General features: G+C 48.3%; 1 protein-coding gene across 5 annotated transcripts in view; it reads left to right on the forward strand.

Annotated features, from left to right (window-relative positions):
- brf1b (BRF1 general transcription factor IIIB subunit b) overlaps window positions 1–22,026 on the forward strand; it is a 409,723-nt gene that overhangs the window by 219,837 nt on the left and 167,860 nt on the right. For all 5 annotated transcript variants that reach the window (XM_070879697.1, XM_070879698.1, XM_070879700.1 and 2 more), the window contains one exon: window positions 5,224–5,496. In XM_070879697.1, coding sequence (XP_070735798.1) covers window positions 5,224–5,496 — 273 coding nt within the window. The remainder of the gene's footprint in view (window positions 1–5,223; window positions 5,497–22,026) is intronic.

Consider the following 22,026-nt stretch of genomic DNA (forward strand, 5'->3'; position numbering starts at 1 on the left):
TGGGCGGCATTCAAAATGCCTTTATCGATTTTTTTTTTTGACTGTTGTGATTAAAACGAATGACTTATCCCTTTTTGTTCAGGTTCCCCGCTTGGTAGCTCATCAGTTTCAGAATTTTACTCAGTGAAAGGAATACGCCTGTGTAACACGAGGAGTTTAATTAAAAGTTCTTTGACGGTCGCATGTTGCTGACAGCTGAAGAGTTGAATGAGCAGCTGCTTGGGGAGGGGATGTGGGACTCTCCCTTGGAGAGGCTGAGTCCAGTGCACCAGACACTTTGTCCGGCTCCTGTTCACTATCCTCGCTGTGACCGGCTGCAGTCGAACGTTTTCTAACTCGCGCCGACTGTGAGCGGAGCCGGCTTTGTAAAATGCTCTGCAGTAAAATCTATTGCAATCATTTTATTAACAGCCCCCTGCCCCCCCCCCCCCCTACAACTGACTGTTCTTTAAGCAGGAACTGAGATGATGAGTGCCAGCAGGCTGTTTGATGGTACAGGCAACATAACTGAGCCCAGTCCTGCCCTTAGCGTCAGGAGTGGATCCGACCCCATCTTTAATCATGTAAACCTGGCTGGAATTGGCAAACTCTTATCATCATCATCAGTCCCTCGGAATCGAGGAAGACTTGCTTCCATTCTTAACATGAGTCCTTAGGTGGCTGAACAGTCCAATACGAGAGCCACAGTCCCTGTCACAGGTGGGACAGATAGTTGTTGAGGGAAGGGGTGGCTGGGACTGGTTTGCCACATGCTCCTTCCGCTGCCTGCGCTTGCTTTCTGCATGCTTTCGACGACGAGACTCGAGGTGCTCAGCGCCCTCTCAGATGCTCACCTTGGGACCTTTTCGGTCTGTATGGGTCAGTTTTGCAATGTGTGGCTCGCCAGTGAGCCACGAAGAGAGAACGTGTATCTATAGCCAGTGTTTCCTTCAATCTTTCTTTTTTTGAGTGCACAGCCCCTTTAAGAGGCTGCGTGGCCCCTTTAAATACCACACATGGGCGGTTTTTCCTATTTAAAAGCCGGTGAAGCCACTGCAGCTTAAAGGGAGCATAATCCACAGCTCACTCCCCTTCCCCAAGCAAAGCAGAACATATTATAGAAATTGTACCCATCTTTTATGAAATATGCTGACACATCAGGGGAGTAATTTTATTTTATTTTTAATACATTTTAATTTTGATAAGCTCAGCAATTACTGAAGTGCGATGACACCAAAGGATTAACAAATATAACGTAATCTCTGCGGTTTATTGAGTATCAATTGGCAGCTGATTGCAGGCAAATAAAGTTCATTTTGTACAGTTTGCATATAAACCAAATATCCAACTGTCTTTAATGTAGCAAAAGGTGTTTCACAGGACCGTTATAAACCAAAATCTGACACCGAGCCACATAGAGAAATTAGGGCAAATAACTAAAAGCTTAGTTCAAGAGGTAGATTTTAAGGAGCGTCTTGTAGAAGGTAGAGAGCGGAGAGGTTTAGGGAGGGTATCCCAGAGCCTAGGCAGCTGAAGTCACGGCCGCCAATGGTGGAGCGATTATAATCAGGGATGCTCAAGAGGCCAGAATTTGAGGAGCGCAGACATCTCGGGCTGGGAGGGATGCGGTTGTGGTTCTGGAGAATGTCAGAGACGGGCAGGGGCGAGGCCATGGAAGGAATTGAAAATGCGAATTTTAAAATCGAGGCGTTGCTTAACCTGGAGCTCATGTAGGTCAGCGAGCACAGGAGTGATGGGTGAGCGGGACTTGGTGCGAGTTAGGACATGGGTAGCAGAGTTGTGATTGACCTCAAGTATACGTAAGGGTCATCATCATAGGCAGTCCCTCGAAATCGAGGAAGACTTGCTTCCACTCTAAAAGTGAGTTCTCAGGTGACTGAACAGTCCAATGTGGGAATTACAGTCTCTGTCACAGGTGGGACTGACAGTGGTTGGAGGAAAGGGTGGGTGGTGAGTCTGGTTTGCCGCACACTCCTTCCGCGGCATTCACTTGCTTTCTGCATGCTCTCGGCGACGAGACTCAGTGCTCAGCGCCCTCCCAGATGCTCTTCCTCCACTTAGCGCGGTCTTTGGCCAGGGACTCCCAGGTATCGGTGGGGATGTTGCCCTTGATCAAGGAGGCTTTGAGGGTGCCCTTGAAAATTTATCTTCCCACCTGGCCATGTCGGAGCTCCGAGTAGAGCGCTTTCTTTGGGAATCTTGTTTCGAGCATGCGGACGATATGGCCTGCCCAACAGATCTGATCGAGTATGGTCAGAGCATCGACGCTGGGGATGTTACATAGAAACAGAGAAAATAGGTGCAGGAGTAGGCCATTCGGCCCTTCGAGCCTGCACCACCATTCAATAAGATCATGGCTGATCATTCCCTCAGTACCCCTTTCCTGCTTTCTCTCCATACCCCTTGATCCCTTTAGCTGCAAGGGCCATATCTAACTCCCTCTTGAATATATCCAATGAACTGGCATCAACAACTCTCTGCGGTAGGGAATTCCACAGGTTATCAACTCTGAGTGAAGAAGTTTCTCCTCATCTCAGTCCTAAATGACCTACCCTTTATCCTAAAACTGTGTCCCCTGGTTCTGGACTTCTCCATCATCGGGAATATTCTTCCCGCATCTAACCTGTCCAGTCCCGTCAGAATCTTAAGTTTCTATGAGATCCCCTCTCATCCTTCTAAACTCCAGTGTATAAAGGCCCAATTGATCCAGTCTCTCCTCATATGTCAATCCCGCCATCCCGGGAATCAGTCTGGTGAACCTTCGCTGCACTCCCTCAATAGCAAGAATGTCCTTCCTCAGATTAGGAGACCAGAACTGATCACAATATTCCAGGTGAGGCTTCACCAAGGCCCTGTACAACTGCAGTAAGACCTCCCTGCTCCTATACTCAAATCGCCTAGCTATGAAGGCCAATATACCATTTGCCTTCTTCACCGCCTGCTGTACCTGCATGCCAACTTTCAATGACTGATGAACCATGACACCCAGGTCTTGTTGCACCTCCCCTTTTCCTAATCTGTCACCATTCAGATAAAATTCTGCCTTCATTTTCTTGCCCCCAAAGTGGATAACCGCACATTTATCCACATTATACTGCATCTGCCACGCATTTGCCCACTCACCTAACCTGTCCAAGTCACCCTGCAGCCTTTTAGCGTCCTCCTCACAGCTCACACCGCCACCCAGTTTAGTGTTGTCTGCAAACTTGGAGATATTACACTCAATTCCTTCATCTAAATCATTAATGTATATTGTAAAGAGCTGGGGTCCCAACACTGAGCCCTGCGGCACTCCACTAGTCACTGCCTGCCATTCTGAAAAGGACCCGTTTATCCCGACTCTCTGCTTCCTGTCTGCCAACCAGTTCTCTATCCACGTCAGTACATTACCCCCAATACCATGTACTTTGATTTTGCACACCAATCTCTTGTGCGGGACCTTGTCAAAAGCCTTTTGCAAGTCCAAATACACCACATCCACTGGTTCTCCCTTGTCCACTCTACTAGTTACATCTTCAAAAATTCCAGAAGATTTGTCAAACATGATTTCCCTTTCATAAATGCATGCTGACTTGGACCAATCCTGTCACTGCTTTCCAAATGCACTGCTATTTCATCTTTAATAATTGATTCCAACATTTTCCCCACTACTGATGTCAGGCTACCCAGTCTATAATTACCCGTTTTCTCTCTCCCTCCTTTTTTAAACAGTGGGGTTACATTAGCTACCCTCCAGTCCATAGGAACTGATCCACAGTCGACAGACTGTTGGAAAATGATCACCAATACATCCACTATTTCTATGGCCACTTCCTTAAGTACTCTGGGATGCAGACTATCAGGCCCCGGGGATTTATCTGCCTTCAATCCCATCAATTTCTCTAACACAATTTCCTGCTTTATAAGGATATCCTTCAATTGCTCCTTCTCACTAGACCCTCGGTCCTCTAGTATTTTCGGAAGATTATTTGTGTCTTCCTTCTGAAGACAGAACCAAAGTATTTGTTTAACTGGTCCGCCATTTCTTTGTTCCTCATTATAAATTCACCTGAATCTGACTGCAAGGGACCTATGTTTGTTTTCACTAATCTTTTTCTCTTCACATATCTATAGAAGCTTTTGCAGCCAGCAAGCTTCCTCTCATACTCTATTTCCCCCTCCTAATTAAACCCTTTGTCCTCCTCTGCTGTATTACAAAATTCTCCCAGTCCTCAGGTTTGCTGCTTTTTCTGGCCAATTTATATGCCTCTTCCTTGGATTTAACACTATCCTTAATTTCCCTTGTTAGCCACGGTTGAGCCACCTTCCCCGTTTTATGTTGGAATTGGAATGTGGGAGGCTGGCCAGGAGTGTGTTGGAAGTACAAAGTTGAGAGTACAAAGGCATGGATGAGGATTTCAGCAGCGGATGAGCTGAGGCAGGGGTACAGTAGGACGATTGGGTTCAAGTAGATTACTGAAATCTAATCAAGGGGTTCGGGGGGTTTATATATAGAATAACAGATACCCGGGAGTGAGTTACAGGCTGGGATCTAATCGAGGGGTTTGGGGGTTTATATATAGAATAACAGATACCCGGGAGTGAGTTACAGGCTGGAATCTAATCGAGGGGTTCGGAGGGTTTATATATAGAATAACAGATACCCGGGAGTGAGTTCAGGCTGGGATCTAATCGAGGGGTTCGGGGGTTTATATATAGAATAACAGATACCCGGGAGTGAGTTACAGGCTGGAATCTAATCGAGGGGTTCGGAGAGTTTATATATAGAATAACAGATACCCGGGAGTGAGTTACAGGCTGGGATCTAATCGAGGGGTTCGGAGGGTTTATATATAGAATAACAGATACCCGGGAGTGAGTTACAGGCTGGGATCTAATCGAGGGGTTCGGGGGTTTATATATAGAATAACAGATACCCGGGAGTGAGTTACAGGCTGGGATCTAATCGAGGGGTTCGGGGGTTTATATATAGAATAACACATACTCTGGGTGAGTTACAGGCTGGAATCTAATCGAGGGGTTCGGAGGGTTTATATATAGAATAACACATACTCTGGGTGAGTTACAGGCTGGAATCTAATCAAGGGCTGGTATGAATAGAAATGTGAACCGAACTTGTAAATGAGATTAATCCAAGGGGTGGTAATGGTGTCGGAGTCGCTGGCTATTTGTGTACTGTGCATTCTTGGATCATGTTTTTACTGGGCTAATGTTGTTTCCTAGATGGTCTGGATGATGGAGCCTCGGTAACCTCCAGTGGTTTAGGAGAGGAAGAGGGGGAGGATGAAGAACTGACAGCCGTCGCAAACCATCTCAACAAGGACTTGTACGATGATTACCTGAGCGAAGAGCGGCCAAAGGACAACGAAAAAACCAAGGAGCCTCCGCCCAAACCCCCCAACATAACCTCTCTGCTCGGCCCCCTCCCAACAGCCGCCAGCCTCGGCTTGAAGGAGTCCATCGAGGAGTGCATAGCAGCCGACGAATCTGAGGCTGGTAAGTGTGGTTGGCTTTATTGATTGCGTAACACAGCAAGAACATGCTGCCTGCAGTGGGGGGGGGCGGTGAGAGTAGGGGGGTGCGTGTGTGTGGGGGTAGGTGGTGTGCGTTTGTGTGTGGGTGGGGGGGGGGGGTGAGAGTATGGGGGGTGTGTGAGTGGGGGTGTGGGGGTAGGTGGTGTGTGTGTGTGTGTGGGGGAGGGTGAGAGTATGGGGGGTGTGTGTGGGGGGGGGGGTGAGGGGGGATGTGTGGGTGGGTGTGTGGGGGTAGGTGGTGTGCGTTTGTGTGTGGGTGGGGGGGGGTGAGAGTATGGGGGGTGTGTGTGGGGGGGGGGGTGAGGGGGGATGTGTGGGTGGGTGTGTGGGGGTAGGTGGTGTGCGTGTGTGTGTGTGGGGGGGGGGGTGAGAGTATGGGGGGTGTGTGTGGTGGGGGTAGGTGGTGGGTGTGTGAGGGGGGGGTGGTGTGCGTGTGTGTGGGGGGGATGTGTGAGGGGGGGGTGGTGTGCGTGTGTGTGTGAGGAGGGGTGTGGGTGGGTGTGTGGGGGTAGGTGGTGTGCGTGTGTGTGGGGGGGGGGGGGTGGGGTGGCTGCGGTGGGGAGAAGGTGGTGGGTGTTTGGGTGTCTCCTCCTTTAAGACTCTCCTTAAAACCTACCTCTTTGACCAACCTTTTGGTCACCTGTCCTAATATCTCCTTATGTGGCTTGGTGTCAGATTTTCTTAATCGCTCCTGTGAAGTGCCTGGGGACGTTGTACTCCGGTAAAGGTGCTGTGTAAATGTTGTTGTTGTAAATCAGTGAGTAGTGGATTATTGAAGCTAGGAACTGCTGTTGCCGGGAGAGAGAGCACAGAGAAACATCGCGCAAACACGTTAGGTGATCACCTGCTGCATTGATTGTCTGTGAATATTTTAGGATGTATTGGTTGTAAATGGGTCAATACCTCCACTAAAGTAAAACTCTGAGGAATCTCATGGTTTCTTGCTGATATCTCCAACACTCCTGTCTGAGCTGAAATATATTCTGTGTCTGTTGGTCGGACATGTTCAAAAATAACAGGAAATTAAGAATGGGTAATCGGCATGTTTCCACTGTGTTATGGCCAGTCAGATGGCGGGGAGTGTGTGTGTGTGTCTTTTATGTGTACATTTTTACTCACACACCTACATATGTCTATTGCGTTGCAGCAGTGAAATAAAAGAACGGCCTTTCAGGTTCAAGTGTGGAGACTTTAGGTACAGCACCAGTGTGAGGCGTACATTGACTGTTGTCGGGCTATTCGACTGTGGATGCCAGCGCAGCCAAGCGGGTCCCAGTCTCCTGCAACATTCAGCACTGCCGGCACTGGATAGTGATCGGAAGCACGGACCGTGGCTGTTCACTCCCTCCGCTCCCGGTTCGGGCTGCAAGGCGCTGAGGCTAACTGTAGTTCCACTACTACTGCTAACCGAGCACAGACCAGGCATCGAGTCAAACATCCCCCAGCAAGGGAATTGAGGGGGTGCCTACTTTACATTTTTTTTTAAAAAACGTTCACCTCTATGATAAATAGGTGAGAATAATTTAAAGACAGCAAGTAATCTAATTTCCGAATTCACACAACTGTTCAAAATCTTTCCATTTCCAATTCTGCATTCCAACATATGGACACTGATACTTTGGTCTCCCTAATGAGATTACTGACTTGTGATCACTCCCGGGCATGAATTTTTCTCTATGTAACTGGGTTGAGGTGGTTCCGTTGAAGTCACGAACAGTGAATTAAATAGCAAGGTTTGGAGCACTGTTTTGCGCTGCCTCTGTTGTGATCCAGCTGCAGCGCCTCAGGCCATCCTTGTCTATGTTGTGGTTTTCCCAGTGCCGAGGAAAACTAAATGTCTCAATTCAACTGTGCTAAAATCGTTCGCTCTAATCCATCCTTCTTTAGGATCCTGCAGCTTCCTACTTCAGTGTGTTATCTTCATCCGACAATCTAAAGGTTTCAGCCGCGGTTCAGCAGGTCGCCTCGGAGTCAGAAGGTTGTGGGTTCGAGCCCCACCCCAGGGACTTGAGCGTGTGATCCCATTCCCAGTGCAGTCCTGAGGGAATGCTGCGCTGTCGGAGGTGCCGTCTTTTGGATGAGACGTTAAACCGAGGCCCCATCTGCCCCCTCAGGTGGATGTAAAAGATCCAACGATGCTATTTAAGAACATAAGAAATAGGAGCAAGAGTAGGCTTTACGGTCCCTCGAGCCTGCTCCACCATTTAGTACGCTCATGGCTGATCCGATCATGGACTTGGGTCCACTTCCCTGCCCACTCCCCAGAACCCTTTTCTCCCTTATCGGTTAAGAAACTCACTATCTCTGTCTTAACTTTATTCAATGTCCCAGCTTCCACAGCTCTCTGAGGCAGCGAATTCCACAGATTCACAACCCTATGAGAAGAAATTTCTCCTCATCTCTGTTTTAAATGGGCGGCCCCTCATTCTAAGATTATGCCGCCTAGTTTCTAAGAAGAGCAGGGGAGTTCTTCCCGGTGCCCTGGGGCCGATATTTATCCCTCAACCAACATCACTGAAAACAGATGATCTGGTCATTGTCACATTGTTGTTTGTGGGAGCTTGCTGTGCACAAATTAGCTGCCGTTCCAAGAGTGACCACACTGCAAAATGTACATCGTTGGCTGTAAAGTGCTTTAGGGGGCGTCCAGAGGTTGTGAAAGGCGCTATGTAAATGCAAGTCATTTCGCTCTTTTCGAAACGTTGGTGTCGCTGCACTACGACCTCCACACCGTTGTGCCTCAATCGCCAGGTCGCGGGCAGTGTTGCTTCTCGGATGCACGGTCACGCAGTGCTCTGGGGCTCCTGCGCAGCCTGCTCGCCTGCTTTTAAATGGGGAAAAGACAAGCACGCGCGGTATTTTGAATGGGCCGCACAAGCTCTTTTAAAGGGGCCCCACACCCCCCCCCCAAAAAAACTAAAGGCACGTTGGTCACGGGGAGCTGAAACGCTTGGAGTTTGGTGGCGAAGACTGTACACAGGTCAGCGGCGTGACCTGAGCGGGGCAGTGCTGCAGACTCAAGTCACTGAGTGTGTGATATTGCAAGCAGCTGGTGTCTGCGAGCATCTGACCAGCGTTTCCTCTGGAAAGCGGAGCTCCCAGCTGGGGGCTGCTGTAATTAGCATTGTTAAGGATTTCTACCCCCCCTCCGCCATCCCCTTGTCTTCCCTCCCTGCCCCCCACCAGCTTTGCAATAATCATGTCGGGTTGAATCGGGTGACAAAAGACCAGCTTTAATTACATTGCAGGGGAAAGTTGCGTGCTGACAGCTCCCATTACTGCAGCTGAACGGCTGGATGGGATTGGGGATGAAAGGAGGAGGCAGGAGGGATTTCTGCTGATCCCAGCGCCTTGCAGAGTGCATGACATTCCCACTTAAGTGGTTAAAGATTACTTCCATTTCTGCTGCACCATATTTTTGTGTGTGTGTCAGAGGGGGGGGGGGGCGGGGCTGGTGGCATTGGGGGATTGAGAAGACAGTCTCTGGTTTCACGCTCGCCTGGTTTCGATGGGATACATCTGGAGCAGCAGCTTCTGTGCCAGTTGTGGACTTGGCCCCTGGGGGTAAACACACTCCCTTTTCTGCTTTTTTTTCCCCCTCTCAACCCTCTCGTGAAATGCTCACTGAAGGCCGTTCCTGCACTAAGGAAGGAACACAGGAACAGGAGGGGGCCATTCAGCCCCTCGAGCTCGTTCCGCCATTCAGTCAGATCATGGCTGATCTGTATCTCGACTCCATCTACCCGCCTTAATAGCCTGACCGCACAGAGGGTCAGACTGCGGACCCTGAGCTGCCCCACACTGGCTTGATGGCCATAGTCGAAACCTAGAGCGGTACGGAGCCAGGCAGACCAGGGCGGTCCCAGGTTTGATCCCCGAGCCCACGCTGTTAACGCACCACAGCCGAGCAGCAGTTGAGATGCGTTGCATACCCTCAGTACCCTTGTGATAGGGAGTGGAGAACAAAAGGAGAGATTATCGTGCCTAATCATATCTCTCTAAATATCACATAATTATAGAATATTGGAGGCTATTCAGCCGATCGTGCTGTGCCGACTCTTTGAGTGAGCTATCCAATTATCATACAAAAATTACAACACAGGAGGCCATTCGGCCTGTCGTGTCCTTGTCGGTTGAAAAAGAGCTATCCAGCCTAATCTCACTTTCCAGCACTAGGTCCGTAGCCCTGTAAGGTTACGGCTCTCTAAGTGCATATCCAAGTACTTTTTAAATGTGATGAGGGTTTCTGCCTCTACCACCCTTTCAGGCAGTGAGTTCCAGACCCCCACCACCCTCTGGGTGAAGGAATGTTTCCTCATCTCCCCTCTAATCCTGCTACCAGCTGTTTTAATCCCCCTGGTTATTGACCCCTCTGATAATGGAAATAGGTCCTTCCTATGCACTCTACCTAGGCCCCTCAATTGAATAGACCTCAGTTAAGTTCCCCCTCAGTCTCCACTGCTACAATTAGTCCCACTCACCCCACCCTTTCTGCACAGCCCTGAAAATCTTTCCATTTCAAGTGTTGATCCAATTCTCTCTTGCCTATTGAATCTGCTTCCACTGCCCTTTCAGGCAAAGTATATCTCAAAGTGCTTCGGGTGCAATGAATTGCAATCCCCGCCACGTACGAAAACACGACGACCATTTTGCGCACAGCTTGCTCTCATAAGCTGAGCATTTAAGATCCTGGTCCAGTGTCTCCTGGTGAAAGGCGCACGTGTACGATTACTGAATGGGGACAGTGTCAGGGCTCGGCTGTGATGCACACTAGCATCGAATATCCAGCTGACACACATTATCGAGGTTCATAGTGACGAATAGCCACTTGGGCGAGGCCTCAATGCAACTGTGCCCGAGCGAGAGCTCATACCTTCAGGTGGGAAAGAAAAAAAAACTTGCATTTATATAGCGCCTTTCATGACCTCAGGACGTCCCAAAGTGCTTTACAGACAATTAAGTAGTTTTTAAGTACAGTCACTGTTGTAATGTAGGAAACACAGCAGCCAATTTGCACACAGAAATATGATAATGACCAGATAATCTGTTTTTGTGATGTTGATTGAGGGATAAATATTGGCCAGGACACCGGGTAAAACGCCCCTGCTCCTCTTTGAAATAATGCCATGGGAACTTTTACGTTCACCTGAGAGAGCAGATAGGGCCTCGGTTTAACGCCTCATCCGAAAGACGGCACCTCCGACAGTGCGGCACTCCCTCAGCACTGCCCCTCCGACAGTGCGGCGCTCCCTCAGCACTGCCCCTCCGACAGTGCGGCGCTCCCTCAGCACTGCCCCTCCGACAGTGCGGCGCTCCCTCAGCACTGCCCCTCCGACACTGCGGCGCTCCCTCAGTACTGCCCCTCCGACACTGCGGCGCTCCCTCAGCACTGCCCCTCCGACACTGCGGCGCTCCCTCAGTATGGCACTGAAGCATCAGCCTGGATTGAGAGTTGAACCCACAATCTTGCGACTCATGCGAGAGTGCTACCCACTGAGCCACAGCTAACACTAGGGGAGGGGAGGAGAAAATTGCAGGAGGCCCTCCAAAGGATGAGGAGAATCGTTTTTTTAAAGGCTAGCACTTCCGGTGAGACCTATACTTAGCTGTAGTGCGCTGCCGCTGGTATAGAGGGTGGGCTGTGTTGTATCTGTTCAGTGTAATGCCACTGATTTGAGTCTCCATTAGGCTGTTAATGAGTTGTGACTGTCTGCCTGTGACCAGCAGAGCCTTATTTTCACCGCAGGGGAGTCGCCTGTTTCTCTGCAATTGTGGGCATCAGCGGGGGAGGGGTGTGGTACTGCGATTCTGTGCCATGCCAACACCTGCTGGCTATTAGAGTTTGTAAATGACCCTGCAATTGCCATCTCCCACCGATCTGCATCAGCTCGAACTGTTGAGTCGGGACAGAAAGTCTATTAGGCCGAAGTAACCTTTCTGGGTGCTCTCAACCACACCTACCCACTAGATCCCTCTAATCCATCCCTCTCGCTCGCGCGCTCTCTCGCTCGAGAAATACTGTTTCCCTCCCCAGTTTTATCACTCCCTCTCTCCTGTGTAACAACTTGCATTTATATAGCACCTTTAATGTTGTAAAACGTCCCAAAGTGCTTCATGGGAGTGTCAAGCCCTCATCCATGCCTTTGTTACCTCCAGACTTGACTATTCCAACGCACTCCTGGCTGGCCTCCCACATTCCACCCTTCGTAAACTAGAGGTGATCCAAAACTCGGCTTCCCATGTCCTAACTCGCACCAAGTCCCGCTCACCCATCACCCCTGCGCTCGCTGACCTACATTGGCTTCCAGTTAAGCAATGCCTCGATTTCAAAATTTTCATCCTTATTTCCAAATCCCTCCATGGCTTCGCCCCTCCCTATCTCTAATCTCCTCCAGCTCCACAACCCCTCCAAGATGTCTGCGCTCCTCTAATTCTGCCCTCTTGAGCATCCCTGACTATAATTGCTCCGCCATCGGTGGCCGTGCCTTCAGCTGTCTTGGTCTCTGGAACTCCGTCCCTAAACCTCTCCGCCTCTCTACCAATCTTTGCTCCTTCAAGACACTCCTTAAAACATACCTCATTGACCCAGCTTTTGGTCACCTGCCCATATTTCTACTTATGCGGCACGGTGTCAAATTTATATCTCATAACATTCCTGTGAAGCACCTTGGGACGTTTCACTACGTTGAAGCTATATAAATACAAGTTGTTGTATCAGACAAACTTTGACACTAAGCCACATAGAGATATTAGGACAGGTGACACAAGATTTGGTCAAAGAATTAGGTATTAAGGGACATCTTAAAGGAGGTGAGGAGGCGCAGAGGTTTATGGAGGGGATTCCCGAGTTAGTACCCAGGCAGCTGAAGGCACGGCCACCAATAGTCAAGCGATCCAAATAGGGGCTGAGCAAGAGACCAGAGGTCCCGGCGGATTGCAGGGCTGGAGGATTTGGCAGAGATTGGGAGAGGCGAAGCCATGGAGTTGATTCTTTGCTAGGATTGGGAGTTGAGGCACCGGCTGCCCTCTTATGGGAGACTTGATCTTGAATTTTAACAGGTTATTTGGCCACATGAGGAATCGCGGTTGAGCCCGATCCTGTCCTTGTGCACTGCACACTTTCAGTGGGAGTTTCCTGCCCTCGTGCACTGCACACTTTCAGTGGGAGTTTCCTGCCCTCATGCACTGCACACTTTCAGTGGGAGTTTACTGTGCAGTGATCAGGAGCTGGAATCTGAACTGTTTTTTCTCTACCCCTCGTTAATTGTAGCATCTTTGCCACCAATCACCCAGGCATGGCTCGATCTATTGAGTACATAAGATCACCGAGCTATCGGGAGAAGTGCAGAACTTCAGCTAATTATCTCTCGACCCCGTATATACCGTTCGCTTCATTGTCTTTCCCTGATCATTTATTCCAAAACTGGATTATCCTTTGGGTGACTTCTGTCTTGTTCCTAACTTCCTGATTTTTAATTTGTGCTGCTGGTATTTGATCCCTTCCGCCCGGTTCCTGTTCTTTATCATCATCATCATCATAGACAGTCCCTCTGAATCGAGAAAGACTTGCTTCCACTCTTAAAATGAGTCCTTAGGTGGCTGTACAGTCTAATACGAGAACCACAGTCCCTATCACAGGTAGTTTGATGGAAAGGGTGGGTAGGACTGGTTTGCCGCACGCTCCTTCCGCTGCCTACACTTGGTTTCTGCATGCTCTCGGCGATGAGACTCGAGGTGTTCAGCGCCCTCCCAGATGCACTTCCTCCACTTAGGGCGGTCTTTGGCCAGGGACTCCCAGGTGTCAGTGGTGATGTTGCATTTTATCAGGGAGGCTTTGAGAGTGTCCTTGTAATGTTTCCTCTGCCCACCTTTGGCTCGTTTGCCGTGAAGGAGTTCCGAGTAGAGCGCTTGCTTTGGGAGTCTCGTGTCTGGCATGCGGACAATGTGGCCTGCCCAGCGGAGCTGATCAAGTGTGGTCAGTGTTTCAATGCTGGGGATGTTGGCCTCGTCGAGGACACTAATGTTGATGCGTCTGTCCTCCCAGGGGATTTGTAGGATATTGCAGTTGGTGGTATTTCTCCAGCGACTTGACATGGTCCATGTCTCTGAGCCATACAGGAGGGCCAGTATCACTACAGCCCTGTAGACCATGAGCTTGGTAGCAGATTTGAGGGCCTGGTCTTCAAACACTCTTCCTCAGGTGGCCGAAGGCTGCGCTGGCGCACTGGAGGCGGTGTTGAATCTCGTCATCAATATCTGCTCTTGTTGATAATAGGCTCCCGAGGTATGGGAAATGGTCCACATTGTCCAGGGCCGCGCCGTGGATCTTGATGACTGGGGGGCAGTGCTGTTCGGCGAGGACAGGCTTGTGGAGGATCTTTGTCTTACAGATGCTTAGCGTAAGGCCCATGCTTTCGTATGCCTCAGTAAATACGACAACTATGTCCTGGAGTTCAGCCTCTGCAGACGCAGGCATCGTCCACGTACTGTAGCTTGACGACAGAGGTCGGGGTGGTCTTGGACCTAGCCTGGAGACGGCAAAGGTTGAGCAGGTTCCCACTGGTCCTTACCATCATCATCATAGGCAGTCCCTCGTGTCGAGGATGACTTGCTTCCACGCCAAAAAGGGATGAGTTCACAGGTGTTTCAATGAAGGACCTAATATTCCAGATCCCGAACTACATCGTGAAGGGTGGAAGATGCCTGTGTGTGGATTTTTTAAACATGTTCTGGCTGTTGCACACCAGCCACCACACGGGCTTGACAGAGCTAGGTCTTGATCCAGTGGCAAGGATTACCCAAGACGACTGGAGACCTGCTCTGCTGCACGGACCTAGTGCGCGCACATATCGCAGTGTGGGCTGGGCCCGTGCTGCCCCTGGGCCCTCGCCTCTTCTGGGCCCCAGATTCACGACTCTCCTGGGCCCCGGTCACTTCCCTCTACGGATCCATTAAAGACCCAATTCACGTCCGGACCAGGGTCAAACAAGGCTGCGTCATCGCCCCAACCCTATTCTCAATCTTCCTCACTGCCATGCTCCACATCACAGTTAACAAGCTCCCCGCTGGAGTGGAACTAAACTACAGAACCTGTTCTTTATCTTGTGTTACAGGCTGAGGACCCTGAGCTCTGGATGCTGCAATTACAGCTTCAGTAATCCTCTATCACTCTTCATTTTAGTATACTTTATATCGGTTTTGTCCTGCGCTGATCAACAATTCTGCTCAGACATGCGCTTGCCCAGTGAAGTTGCTCTGCATGGAAGTTATAATCTGTCTATTTAGACCCTTTGTTGGTCAGAGAATAGATTATAATGGGCAATATACAGACTAACATACGTACGCTTGTAGTAACTGTAGAACAATCTGTCTTTGATTTGCTATTCCGATTTTTCTCCCCTCCTCAAGGTGCGGACTTACTCCAAAGGCTCCAGACAGCAGGCATCAGCCGAGACAGAGAGAGAGAGAGCTGTCAGCTTCAGCCCAAACTTTTCCTGAGGTCGACGTATGGTGGGGAGACAGTGAATAGTGATCACAAATCCGAATGCTGACTGACTTTTGCCTCTCCCTAGCTCAGAGACCAGCTATCTCACTGAAGTATCTCTCAGTAAAGAAAGGCTTTCACCTTTCACCACCTTGGGATGTCCCAAAGCGCTTTACAGCCCGTTTGAAGTGCAGTCACTGTTGTAACGTAGGGAAACGCGGCAGCCAATTTCCGCACAGCAAGCTCCCACCAACACCAATGTGATATTGACCAGGTGCTCAAGTCTCTGGAGTGGTGCTTGAACCCACAGCCTTCTGACTCGGGAGGTGAGAGTGCTGCCCTCTCGGCAGTGCATTAACCCACTCAGCTACCGGAGCAGTTACATGTAATATTTGTGTTCATTTATGCCTTTTTGAATTATTCATATATCTTCCAACTCAACATTTGTAACAGTTTTGTTGAGGGTGGCAAACGTTGATTTTCAACGGGGCGGTTTCTTTGACCAGGGGTGAAAGTGGAGCTGGTTAAGGGACTCTGACCCTGCCCCCCTGTAATCACTGAACCTGCCTGGACATTGTGTAATCCGCACAAATCAGACCTGGACACATCAGAAAGAAAGATATGCATTTATATAGTGCCTTTCACAACCACTGGATGTCTCAATGCGCTTGAAGTACTTTTGAAGTGTAGCCACTGTTGTAATGTGAGAAAAACAGCAGCCAACTTGTGCACAGCAAGCTCCCACAGACAGCAATGTGATCATAAAAACATAGAAATTTACAGCACAGAATGAGGCCATTTCGGCCCATCGTGTCCGCGCCGGCCGACAAAGAGCCGCACGGCCCTCGGTCAGCAGCCCTGAAGGTTACATATAAACCTATGAACAATGGCGGAAAGATAAAGAGCACCCAGCCCAACCAGTCGGCCCCACACAACTACGATACCCTATACATCAGAACAGTTTACACTCCACCCCACCCGGAGCCATGCGATCTCCTGGGAGAGGCGAAAGAACAGATAATAACCCAGGCCAATTGGGGAAAAAGTTCTGGGAAAATTCCTCTCCGACCTATCAAGGCGATCGAAACTAGTCCAGGAGATCACTCTGACCGTATTCGATTCCCTGAAGTACTTACCATCGTATCTGCGCCAGCCAACAAGAGGTTATCCAGTCTAATCCCAATGACCAGCTCTAGGTCTGTAACCTTGCAGGCTACGGCACTTTAAGTGCCTATCCAAGCATCTTTTAAAAGTGGTGAGGGTTTCTGCATCCACCACTCTTCCAGGCAGTGAGTTCCAGACCCCCACAACCCTCTGTGTGAAGAAGCTTCCCCTCAAGTCCCCTCTAAACCTTCCACCAACTACCTTAAAACTATGCCCCCTCATAATTGACCCCTCCACCAAGGGAAATAGGCCCTTGCTATCCACTATGTCCAGGCCCCTTAAAATTTTGTACACCTCAATGAGATTTCCTCTCAGCCTCCTCTGTTCCAATGAGAACAAACCCAGCCTATCCAATCTCTCCTCGGAGCTAAGATTCTCCATTCCAGGCAGCATTCTAGTAAATCTCCTCTGCACCCTCTCTAGTGCAATCACTTCCTTCCTATAATATGGCGACCAGAACTGCATGCAGTACTCCAGCTGTGGCCTAACCAGAGTATTATACAATTTAAGCATAACTTCCCTGCTCTTGTATTCTATGCCTCGGCCAATAAAGGCAAGCATTCCGTATGCCTTCTTAACCACCTTATCCATCTGGCCTGCTACTTTCAGGGATCTGTGGACAAACACTCCAAGGTCCCTTTGTTCATATACACGTCTAAGTGGCCTACCGTTTAATGTGTATACCCTTTTCTTATTAGCCCTCCCAAAGTGCATTACCTTACACTTCTCCGAATTAAATTCCATTTGCCACTGCTCTGCCCACCTGACCAGTAGATTGATATCCTCCTGCAGCCCATGACTTTCCTCTTCATTATCAACCACACAGCCAATTTTAGTGTCATCTGCAAACTTCATAGCCCCTATATTCAAATCCAGATCACTGATATATAGTACAAAAAGCAAGGGACGCAGCACTGAGCCCTGTAGAACCCCACTGGAAACATACTTCTAGTCAGAAAAACATCCTACAACCATTATTCTTTGCTTCCTACCGCTAAGCCAATTTTGGATCCAACTTGCACCTTTGCCCTGGATCCCATGGGCTTTTACCTTCATGACCAATCTGCCATGTGGAACCTTATCAAAAGCTTTGCTAAAGTCCATACGCACGACATCGTACGCACTGCCCTCATCGACCCTCCTGGTTACCTCCTCGAAAAATTCAAACATGTTAGTCAAACACGATCTTCCCTTAACAAATCCGTGCTGACTGTCCCTGATTAATCCTTGCCTTTTCAAATGAAGATTTATCCTGTCCTTCAGGATTTTTTCCAATAATTTTCCCACCACTGAGGTTAGGCTGACAGGCCTGTAATTACTCAGCCTATCCCTTTCTCCCTTCTTTAAACAAGGGTACTACATTAGCAGTCCTCCAGCACCCTGCCTGAATCCAAAGAGGTCTGGAAAATGGTCAAGGCCTATGCTTAACTCTTTTGCTTCGCTCAATAGCCTGGGATGCATTTCATCTGGGCCTGGGGACTTATCCACTTTCAAAGCTGCTAAACCCCTTAATACTTCCCCTCTCACTATGTTTATTTCATCCAGATAATCTGTTTTTGTTATGTTGATTGAGGGATAAATATTGGCCAGGACACCCTGCTCTTCCTTGAAATAGTGCCATGGGATCTTTTACGTTCACCTGAGGGGGCAGACGGGGCCTCGGTTTAACATCTCATCCGAAAGACAGCACCTTCGATAGTGCAGCACTCCCTCAGCACTGTGCTGGAGTGTCAGCCTAGATTTATGGGCTCAAGTTCCTGGAGCGGGATTTGAACCCAAAACCTTCTGACTTGGAGGCGAGAGTGCTGCCCACTGAGCCACTAGGTAATCCAGTGCAAGCAGATCGTACTGCACCACAAACTCGCAACTTACGCAGGGAGCTGCCAGTGCACAGATGCACTGATATGGCCACAGCAGGCAGACCATCAACAGCTAGCCGTACCTTTCCACCACAGACTCAGTACGAACATGGTTCACTTCAGTAAATCAACACTCATTAATAGGGACACCATGAGAGCCAGACGACGTCAGTGTTACAAGGGGGCTTTCGGAAACAGATCGTTAAAACACATCCTGAGCTCTCCATAATCCTGAAAACTTTACAGTTATAAATAAGGTGGTTCTTATTTTTTTTTAAAGTTCTACCTGGAGAAATTAAACAATTCTGAGGGATAAAAGATACAGTCGTCAGCAGGTCGGTCAGCACCTGTAACGAGAAAAGGCTGCTTGATGTGTCAGGTAATGCTGCTTGATATTCAGCATTTTTTGTTGTCCTATTTGTACAAGGTGCTGCTGGACTGATTTCATTAACGATGCAAAATAACTCAGCAGTGAATGCACATAAAGGAGCCTGATTGATAAAGAACCGAGAGAGAGAGAGAACCCAGGCTGCAGGACCCAAGGGGCAGCAGGTGGGACCAGGTTATAGGTGCAAAGAGAACTCATGCCGGGATATTAACAATCCGATATCCCATTGTAGACGTCTGCGTGTCGATACCTAATTTCAGGCTTCTTCGTGTGCATATTGAAACGTAGACATTTGTCTGTGAAGTGATAAACGGCTGACGTTTAGTTGCTTCAGTTTTGACACATCCTCCAGAGCCCCTTTATATTGAAGGCTGCTTCCGGTAGAAATGTTTGTGCAGTTTGCTGGCACTCTGTGAGCCGGGCAGTCCACCCACCTTGTTCCATACCCATAGCTGAACTGTGCGTTCAGGCTGCCTGTGCCTCCTGCATGAATTGTTACCACTCGTCATTTAAGGAGCTAGGAGCTAAATTAAAACGTAGGACCTCAAAAATAGTAATCTTGGGATTGCTACCAGTGCCACGAGCTAGTCAGGGTAGGAATCGCAGGATAGCTCAGATGAATCCGTGGCTTGAGGAGTGGTGCAGCAGGGAGGGATTCAAATTCCTGGGGCATTGGAACCGGTTCTGGGGGAGGTGGGCCCAGCACAAAACCGTACGGTCTGCATCTGGGCAGGACCGGAACCAATGTCCTAGGGGGATTGTTTGCTAGTGCTGTTGGGGAGGAGTTAAACTAATATGGCAGGGGGATGGGAACCAATGCAGGGAGACAGAGGGAAACAAAATTGAGGCAAAAGACAGAAAGGAGATGAGTAAAAGTGGAGGGCAGAGAAACCCAAGGCAAAAAACAAAAAGGGCCACTGTCCAGCAAAATTCTAAAGGGTCAAATTGTAATAAAAAAGGCAAGCATGAAAGCTCGATGCCTCAATGCAAGGAGTATTCGGAACTCAGGAGAGGGCTCTGAGCTAGTTAGAGTGGGTGAGAGCTCAGATGAACAGGACCCCAAGAAAGAATGCAAAAGGCAGGAGGCAACAGAGCAGAGTAACACTGGGGTAAGTGTAAACCACAAGGTGATAGGAAGGGACAATATGTATGAATATAAAGGGGCTGCAGGAGGAGTCAAAACTAAAAATCATGGTTTAAAAACTAGTATTAAAACACTCTACCTAAATGCACGCAGCATTCGAAATAAAATAAATGAGTTGACGGCACAAATCATTACAAATGGGTATGATTTGGTGGCCATTACAGAAACATGGTTGCAGTGGGGCCAAGACTGGGAATTAAACATACAGGGGTATCTGACAATTCGGAAAGATAGACAAGAAGGGAAAGGAGGTGGGGTAGCTCTGTTAATAAAGGATGATATCAGGGCAGTTGTGAGAGACGATATTGGCTCTAATGAACAAAATGTTGAATCATTGTGGGTGGAGATTAGAGATAGTAAGGGGAAAAAGTCACTGGTGGGCATAGTTTATAGGCCCCCAAATAATAACTTCACGGTGGGGCGGGCAATAATCAAGGGAATAATGGAGGCATGTGAAAAAGGAACGGCAATAATCATAAGGGATTTTAACCTACATATCGATTGATCAAATCAAATCGCACGGGGTAGCCTTGAGGAGGAATTCATAGAATGCATACGGGATTGTTTCTTAGAACAGTATGTTACAGAACCTACAAAGGAGCAAGCTATCTTAGATCTGGTCCTGTGTAATGAGTCAGGAATAAAAAACGATCTCCTAGTAAAAGATCCTCTCGGAATGAGTGATCACAGTATGGTTGAATTTGTAATACGGATTGAGGGTGAGGAAGTAGTGTCTCAAACGAGCGTACTATGCTTAAACAAAGGGGACTACAGTGGGATGAGGGCAGAGTTGGCTAAAGTAGACTGGGAACACAGACTAAACGGTGGCAAAATTGAGGAACAGTGGAGGATTTTTAAGGAGCTCTTTCATAGTGCTCAACAAAAATATATTCCAGTGAAAAAGAAGGGTGGTAAGAGAAGAGATAACCAGTCGTGGATAACCAAGGAAATAAAGGAGAGTATCAAATTAAAAACCAATGCGTATAAGGTGGCCAAGGTTCGTGGGAAAATAGAAGATTGGGAAAATTTTAAACGACAGCAAAGAATGACTAAGAAAGCAATAAAGAAAGGAAAGATAGATTACGAAAGTAAACTTGCGCAAAACATAAAAACAGATAGTAAAAGCTTTTACCGATATATAAAATGGAAGAGAATGACTAAAGTAAATGTTGGTCCCTTAGAAGATGAGAAGGGGGATTTAATAATGGGAAATGTAGAAATGGCTGAGACCTTAAACAATTATTTTGCTTCGGTCTTCACAGTGGAAGACACAAAAACCATGCCAAAAATTGCTGGTCACGGGAATGTGGGAAGGGAGGACCTTGAGATAATCACTATCACTAGAGGGGTAGTGCTGGACAGGCTAATGGATCTCAAGGTAGACAAGTCCCCTGGTCCTGATGAAATGCATCCCAGGGTATTAAAAGAGATGGCGGAAGTTATAGCAGATGCATTTGTTATAATCTACCAAAATTCTCTGGACTCTGGGGAGGTACCAGCGGATTGGAAAGCAGCTAATGTAACGCCTCTGTTTAAAAAAGGGGGCAGACAAAAGGCAGGTAACTATAGGCCGGTTAGTTTAACATCTGTAGTGGGGAAAATGCTTGAAACTATCATTAAGGAAGAAATAGCGGGACATCTAGATAAGAATAGTGCAATCAAGCAGACGCAGCATGGATTCATGAAGGGGAAATCATGTGTAACTAATTTACTGGAATTCTTTGAGGATATAACGAGCATGGTGGATAGAGGTGTACCGATGGATGTGATATATTTAGATTTCCAAAAGGCATTCGATAAGGTGCCACACAAAAGGTTACTGCAGAAGATAAAGGTACGCGGAGTCAGAGGAAATGTATTAGCATGGATAGAGAATTGGCTGGCGAACAGAAAGCAGAGAGTCGGGATAAAGGGGTCCTTTTCGGGTTGGAAATCGGTGGTTAGTGGTGTGCCACAGGGATCGGTGCTGGGACCACAACTGTTTACAATATACATAGATGACCTGGAAGAGGGGACAGAGTGTAGTGTAACAAAACTTGCAGATGACACAAAGATTAGTGGGAAAGCGGGTTGTGTAGAGGACACAGAGATGCTGCAAAGAGATTTAGATAGGTTAAGTGAATAGGCTAAGGTTTGGCAGATGGAATACAATGTCGGAAAATGTGAGGTCATCCACCTTGGGGGAAAAAAAACAGTAAAAGGGAATATTATTTGAATGGGAAGAAATTACAACATGCTGCGATGCAGAGGGACCTGGGGGTCCTTGTGCATGAATCACAAAAAGTTAGTTTGCAGGTGCAGCAGGTAATCAGGAAGGCGAATGGAATGTTGGCCTTCATTGCGAGAGGGATGGAGTACAAAAGCAGGGAGGTCCTGCTGCAACTGTATAGGGTATTGGTGAGGCCGCACCTGGAGTACTGCGTGCAGTTTTGGTCACTTTTCTTAAGGAAGGA

This window comes from Pristiophorus japonicus, chromosome 4 (assembly GCF_044704955.1).
Source record: "Pristiophorus japonicus isolate sPriJap1 chromosome 4, sPriJap1.hap1, whole genome shotgun sequence".
Taxonomy (NCBI): domain Eukaryota; kingdom Metazoa; phylum Chordata; class Chondrichthyes; family Pristiophoridae; genus Pristiophorus; species Pristiophorus japonicus.